The sequence below is a fragment of the Apium graveolens genome, chromosome 6, assembly GCF_009905375.1.
Source record: "Apium graveolens cultivar Ventura chromosome 6, ASM990537v1, whole genome shotgun sequence".
Taxonomy (NCBI): Eukaryota; Viridiplantae; Streptophyta; class Magnoliopsida; order Apiales; family Apiaceae; genus Apium; species Apium graveolens.
Genome location: NC_133652.1, coordinates 73,488,336 through 73,495,657, shown reverse-complemented (window position 1 = coordinate 73,495,657; position 7,322 = coordinate 73,488,336). Strand labels below are relative to the sequence as shown.

Sequence of the window (7,322 nt, the reverse complement as noted above, 5' to 3'; positions counted from 1 at the left end):
AATTGTTTAATAAATAGAGTAATGATCCGTTTATGTGCTATAATTAGTTTTATATCTTTAATTCAAAATTTTAAAATTAACTCTACACATATTTTAATAATTATGTTTGAATTTAAATAAAATGTTCATTATTTATGACATTCACATAATATGTGTATGATAAAAAACACATGTGACAATATGGTGTTATGATATGAAGATTAACAGGTGAATTCAAGAGACTTGGGTTCATTTTCTACCAACAATATTTTTAAATTTAATTTTTAAACACATTAGTAAGCTTGTCATTCAATAAAAGAATAAAATGTCTTATAAATTTTATCTAAATGTTGTCTATAGAAGAATATAATACTATACAGATGAAATGCTTTTTAAAGTGTAGGTCCCGTGAGATTTTTGAACTTAACGAGGTCACTTTACCATAGAATCAGATTTGGAAGTGTTTTAGGTTAATAAATATGATTAATTGTATTTTGCACTCTACTACTTTATTTCAAAAATATATTTGTACTAGAATTTTGGGGAATTCAATTTGCACCCCTACACTTTAACTTTGAGATTAATTATGCACCCCTTTTTAGAATTTTGTTGAATTGAGTAGGGGTAAAATCGAGAATTCAGCAAAAATATTAAGTAAATTAATTTTATATCTTTTAAAAAAAAATTAAATTTGATACAAAATTTGAAGTTTTTAATTTTTTAAATGATAATAGTAATTTCAGTTTTGATTTTATTTTATATTATTAATGCTAGTATTTTGTAATTCTACAAAAAAAATTTTAATAATTAATTTTGATTATATAATTAAATTTAATTAAGTAGAGTAATAAAATTTTGAAATTGATACTAAAAAATGAAAATCGAACGTAAAATTAATATTGCTATTTGAAAATTAAAAAAAATATTATTTTATAGTTGATATAAAATAGTATACAATTTTTGATAATATTTGAACAAGTTAAATTTTATTTTGATTAAATATATTATTAAATTTCCGATTTAACCCTACCCAATTCAACAAAATTCTAAAAAAAGGTACATAATGAATCATAAAATTGAAGTATAAATGTGTAAACTAAATTTTCCAAAATTCTGGTACAAATTTATTTTTGAAATATAGTTAATACACAATTAACCCTAATAAATATACATACGTGTGAAAACTTGAACTTTTACTTCATTTAAAAAACCTTTAATTTTTGTCTTAAAAAAAATCTTCCCCACTTTCATCCTTCACTTTTAACGGCGTTTACAGCCCCGTTTGCAACTGACTAATATCCATCTCAGGCAGACCCAACAATTTACCAAGGTTAATATAACAAGTTAACACCACAAAACGTGCAGGGGTAATATCGTCAAATTACTTCATATTGCCCCATTTCTTTATTTTCCGTCTAAACGTGTCCGTCAAATTTCAATTCACACCTGCTGGTACTGAATGGTAGCTAAAACTAAAAAGCGTGTACCCCAAATATCTCTCTGATTCGAAAACCCTAGAAATTGGGATGGCGGGTACGCTTACTGGATTGCAAGATCATTTAAAACTAGCCAGAGAATATGCAATTGAAGGTGTTTATGACACTTCCATTATCTTCTTTGATGGTGTCATTGCTCAGATCAACAGGTCTCTCTCTCTCTCTCTCTCTCTCTCTCTCTCTCTCTCTCTCTCTCCCTCCCTCCCTCCCTCTCCCTCTCCCTCTCCCCCTCTCTCTCTGTGGATATATGCATACTATATGTGCTTTGTAATTTGTTGTATAATTTGGGAATTTTGCTCTGAGGCAAAATAATTTTAATTGAAATGTAACTTAGCAAACTTTAGGAGAATTTTAGGCTTGCAATGCATAATTTAAGCTCACATTTTCCGAGAAAGTAGGGGATTTATAAGATGCATATGCACACTACGTGTACTTAAACTTTGATGATTTCTAGAATGATTTTTTCTCAACATTTTCAACTAAAGGTACCTCCTTTATGTCGTTAAATCTTAGAAGTTGGTAGCGATTGTTTTTGTAGTTACTACTTATGTGATCTACTTGGTAAATGAGGAAATTGTCATGTATTCTTTTTGAAAATTTTATAAAATTTGTTGTGTAGCATATTGGCTTTAAGGTTTGTGTGAAGATTTTTGTTCATTTTGTTATGGTTTAGGCATTTAACTACACTTGATGACCCACTTATTCGTTCAAAGTGGATGAATGTAAAGAAAGCTCTATTAGAAGAAAGTGAGATTGTTAAGCAATTGGATACAAAGCGAAATGCTTTTAAGGACACTCGGATGGGTAGACGGCCTTCTTCACCCCCAATTTCAACCAAGTCGTCATTTGTGTTTCAACCACTAGACGAGTATCCCACTTCTTCTGGGGCTCCTTCCATAGATGATCCTGATGTATGGAGACCTCCTAGTCGGGACACGGCAAGTAGAAGATCAACTAGAGCTAGTCAAGTGGGGATGAGAAAGTCAAGTCAAGACGATAATTGGGATCGTGGCCCTACAAGAAGTGGAACTACTGGTCGTGGAGCAAAGGCTGGTTCTAATAGGGCTAATTCAGGAGCGAGGTCCACTACTACTACTGGGAGGAAAGGCAATGGATCAGGGAAGTCTACTTCTGGGAAGGCAGATTCTGTGGTGAGTTTGCACTTGTAAGATGATTGTTATACTTGTTCCAATGTTCACTCCTCTTGGTTTTAAATGTAATGCTAGGTTAAACTCTCCTGTTCACTCATCTGAATTTAATATTCTGTAATTGATGCCTTTATTTCATGACCAACGAATCATCGCATGCAAGCATCTTTTCGATTCTGTGAACAAACTTGTTCCTATGAAGAACAGAGGGATTCACAGTTTTCTAAGATATAAAGTTGTTAAATATTCTTTTATTCGCTTGAGACCTTGACTACAGAAAAGTGCATTATTTAGAGCTCACAAATTAGGAAATTTGGATCATCCACTGACATTCTATTACCAATTTCAGAATGGTGATTCTGAAGATGGTAAATCAAAGCGTGGAGTGTATGAAGGGCCTGATCAGGACTTAGCTGCAATGCTTGAAAGGGATGTATTAGAAAATACCCCTGGAGTTAAATGGGATGATGTTGCAGGGCTGAGTGAAGCAAAAAGACTTCTGGAAGAAGCTGTGGTTCTTCCCTTGCTGATGCCTGAATATTTTCAGGTATAATTTGGACGTTAAATACTCCCTTCGTACCAATCTGGACGAGCCACATGTTTTCTGCACATACTATGTAGTATTACCTCTCTCATGGGTGCAAAAAGAATAAGGCTGACATAAATGGGACAGAGGTGTAGTTACTATGAGGATACTGGGATGGGTCGCAACTTGCTTGTGCAGCCCATGTGCTTCGTCAGTTACTTTATTTATCACTTCTATATGTATACCTCTTTCCTTTCTCTGAGAAATGTCATGTTCTCTCTTTAACTCGTTTTCTTTTTATGTTTCACTGTCACATGTACTGTAGTTATCGATTATTTCTTGAATCTGTATACATATTTTGACCACGAAAGTTACCTCTATGACTCTATCAGATATTATCATACATTCTGCATCCTATTTGACAATATAACAAGATGATATACATGGCTACACACGCCACTATTTGCGAGTGTCTTCAATTCTGTATTTTCAGTTACTGATCTCAAATTTGATTATGAGTCCAGATAGATAACATCGTTTTAGTTCAGGATAATTATATATCGAAGAGATTGTGCATATCTGTAGCCATGTAGTAACCAGAGCATAATGTGATAAATATATTTACTTGCAGGGAATTAGAAGGCCATGGAAAGGTGTTCTTATGTTTGGCCCCCCAGGTACTGGGAAAACACTCCTGGCCAAAGCTGTTGCTACAGAGTGTGGAACGACGTTTTTCAATGTTTCTTCTGCTACCCTTGCTTCGAAGTGGCGAGGAGAGAGTGAGCGCATGGTTCGGTGCTTGTTTGATCTTGCAAGAGCATATGCACCAAGCACTATATTCATTGACGAGATTGATTCTCTCTGCAATTCAAGAGGGTAAGAAAACATGACTCCAGTCTTTAAATGCACGAGTCAATACTATGCTAAATTTATGCAAGTTGACTCAACTATGTTTCTCATTCTGCCTAAGCCAAATTTGGACTTGGGAATCAAGTTATATAATTTTGCAACTTATTATTATGAAATAAATTGTACTTGCACCTCCAGATGAGTTACTTCTGTCATTGTGGTTCTTGAGAAGGATTATCAATTCTTTTGTTTGCAGTTTCCTGCAATAGGCTATCGCCAACTCTGTTTTTTGTTAATATTTTCACATTGTTGGGAAAGATGGGAGAAATCAAAGGAGCAACTAGCTAAAACACTCAAGTTAGACAGCAAAATATTTCTGAACTTAAAGGCCGGCAATATAGTATAGAGGAGTATAACTTTGGGAAGAAAAATAACCCATCCTCAGTTGATGTGTGTGGAATGTGATAAAGCTACGTCAGATTATTTTCGATAGCAAGCCTAGTACCAAGAGCTCTCAAAATTATATCCTTATATATAATTTGAGTACAGCATTTAATGTGGTATGGTAATTATGATTATTTTGGCGTGGTCGTCACTTACCCCACATATTTTATTATATTTTTGTTTTTTCTCCAAAAACACTTGTGAGCACATACTAACAAAAACACGGGTTTAGAAATTATGACACAAAACTGCAAAACCATGTCAAAATCCACAGGTGAATCAAATACCCAAACAAAAAATTAATTTTTTAATAATAACCAAATCTTCCCATAACATAAAAAATGAAAGAAAAAATATAAGAACAAACACAAAAAATAATTATTATAATAATAACTTTCAATAGTTATTATTAGAAAAACTAATACTAGATTACAATCGTAACTCCAAACCAAACTAAGACAACCATAAACGAAAATTATAATTAAAACATTTAAAAATGAGTCTAACTAACTAAAATACAGATAAAACGCTTAGGCAAATAAATGACATTCAAGTAAAATAAAAAATACAGATTTTTTAAAAAAATATTAATAGGTTTTCCGTGCATTGCACGGGTATAAAGCTTGTATCAGTAAATCAACTAAACAATATTCATTATTGTGGCTGGACCAAGCCTTCTCTAGCATGAGCTGTGTTTGCTTGTTCTCTGAGCAAATCAAGACATTACCATATTAGTAGTGGGTAAAAATAGATTCGAAGTTTCATGTTTATTGTACCAAGGCATCAAGTCTGTAACTGTGTGGTGTGTAACACCTACTGATGAACTAATTAATGCAGAGTACATTGTTGAGGTTAAAACTTAGGCTACAGATCAGAGAACATATTTTCTTATCAAAACTTGGTAAACATGTGATCCTCTACCTCCACTTTATATATATTGTAATAGTTGTGGCTCACTCTTTTTAGGCTGTGGTGTGTCAAATGTATACTCTTATACATGATCTGAATTACAATATGTTTGTTCCAGGGCTTCAGGGGAGCATGAATCATCTAGAAGGGTAAAATCTGAACTTTTAGTACAGGTAGATGGGGCAAGCAATACAGGCACTAATGAAGATGGCAGTCGCAAGATAGTGATGGTTTTGGCAGCTACTAATTTTCCGTGGGACATAGATGAGGCGTTAAGGTTGGGTCCTGTAAAAGATTTGTTCATATGTTTCTTCTAATCTTATTAGTCCTAGAAAGTAGAAACCTCCCAGAATCAGTGAGACAATGTTGTTTTAAATAGTTCATTACTACCATGTAGGAGGCGGCTCGAAAAACGTATATACATTCCTCTTCCTGATGCTGAGAGCCGTAAGGAGCTTATAAAGATTAATTTGAAAACGGTTGAGGTAGGCAGCTTTTGCCGCATGCTAAATCTGTTATTCCTACTACGCTTATATCTTTTAAAAATGTTTGGTTTGTCATCTATCATCACCTTGCCTTTCTCCATGTAATATAATTCAGAAATAAGCATAATACTTTGTGCCAGTTTTAAGTACTCTTGGAAAAACCAACAATGTTACTTTCATCAAATCTTTTCAGCTTTGTGTTATTGCTACAATAGACAATCTTATTTTGCTTCTATGATTGGTAACATTTGTTTGTTTTTGCCATCCCCTGATCAGATTTCATAAACCCTTTTCTCATCATATCCCTTAATATGGATTGGCTGGTACTGATTTCCTGATATTGATGTCAGTGCTCTTTGTAAAAGGTGTGAGATAAAGTTGATATTAGTTATTCCAATGCTATATTTTGAAACCAATCTGAAGATGCATCATTTGTTTGGAAACTGATTTTTGTTTGGAATGAAGTGCTTAAGTCTGTTTATTCCCGTTGTTGATATGTTTGAAATGGTTTTCATAATTTTGCAGATGAAATATGAAACTAATCTATTTATCCCGACAGGTCATGAATTTTGCATCACCAGTGACATCGTGAAATGTGGACTCTAATGTTTTGTTCTGATATCTTTTGAACTAACCATAGTTGTCAGTCTAGTCCTTGATATTCAGAAATAGTATTAAAAGAGAAATATCTTCCTATTTTTTTTTATCTAAACTAGCTTTGCCCATTAATATCAGGTCGCTTCTGATGTTGATATTAATGAAGTGGCTCGTCGAACAGAGGGGTACAGTGGAGATGATTTGACGAACGTGTGTCGGGATGCTTCCATGAATGGCATGAGACGTAAGATAGCAGGAAAGACTCGTGACCAAATCAAGAATATGTCTAAAGAGGAGATTTCTAAAGACCCTGTAGCGATGTGTGATTTTGAAGAAGCCATAGCCAAGGTTCAGCCAAGCGTTTCTGCAGCTGATATAGAGAAACATGAAAAGTGGTTTGCAGAATTTGGATCTGCGTAGAGGGAGAACAAGTGGTTTCTCTATAGTACTCGCATCATATTTGAGGGTTTCTTCCAACTTCCAATACATTGTAAGATCATGAAAAAGTTGTAATTTTTCAATTCGTGTCGAGCTCATACAGTAAGTTGACAGAAGACAATTCACACATTAGTGCACTTTGACAGCAGTTTTACAGTTGATCCTCAAGGCATGCATCATATTGTTGTACATTACAAACCTCCGGATTCAGACTATGATTATGAAATTTGCTTGCTTCGTTTATTTTGACAATGCATGCATTATTTATTGAGCTCGTATCGGGTTCATTCAAATAGACAGTAGTTCTTGTAGCCTACAACAGTTGCTAGGCGTCTTATAATTTGGAAAATTTTCCCAGAATGCATGTTTTTTATTGCCCAAAATACTTATGAAGAGCCCTTATCTCGTCCTTTTCCGAAGTATGTTTTTTAGGTGGGATTCAAGGCCCAAA

At 33.9% G+C, this 7,322-nt stretch overlaps 1 protein-coding gene across 1 annotated transcript; it reads left to right on the top strand.

Moving 5' to 3' along the window:
* Positions 1-1,411: 1,411 nt before the first annotated feature.
* On the top strand, positions 1,412-7,114 carry LOC141666770 (katanin p60 ATPase-containing subunit A1). Its single transcript, XM_074472950.1, has 7 exons — positions 1,412-1,624; positions 2,149-2,626; positions 2,973-3,170; positions 3,781-4,025; positions 5,470-5,628; positions 5,749-5,836; positions 6,572-7,114. Exons 1-7 carry the CDS (start codon positions 1,506-1,508, stop codon positions 6,851-6,853), a joined length of 1,569 nt encoding a protein of 522 aa, XP_074329051.1. The 5' UTR covers positions 1,412-1,505; the 3' UTR covers positions 6,854-7,114.
* The last annotated feature ends 208 nt before the right edge of the window (positions 7,115-7,322 follow it).

Coding starts and splice junctions, on each gene's coding strand:
- LOC141666770 (XM_074472950.1), top strand. CDS start 1,506: ATGGCGGGTACGCTTACTGGATTGCAAGATCATTTAAAACTAGCCAGA. Junction 2,627..2,972: donor CTGGGAAGGCAGATTCTGTG/GTGAGTTTGCAC, acceptor TACCAATTTCAG/AATGGTGATTCTGAAGATGG. Junction 4,026..5,469: donor TCTCTCTGCAATTCAAGAGG/GTAAGAAAACAT, acceptor TGTTTGTTCCAG/GGCTTCAGGGGAGCATGAAT.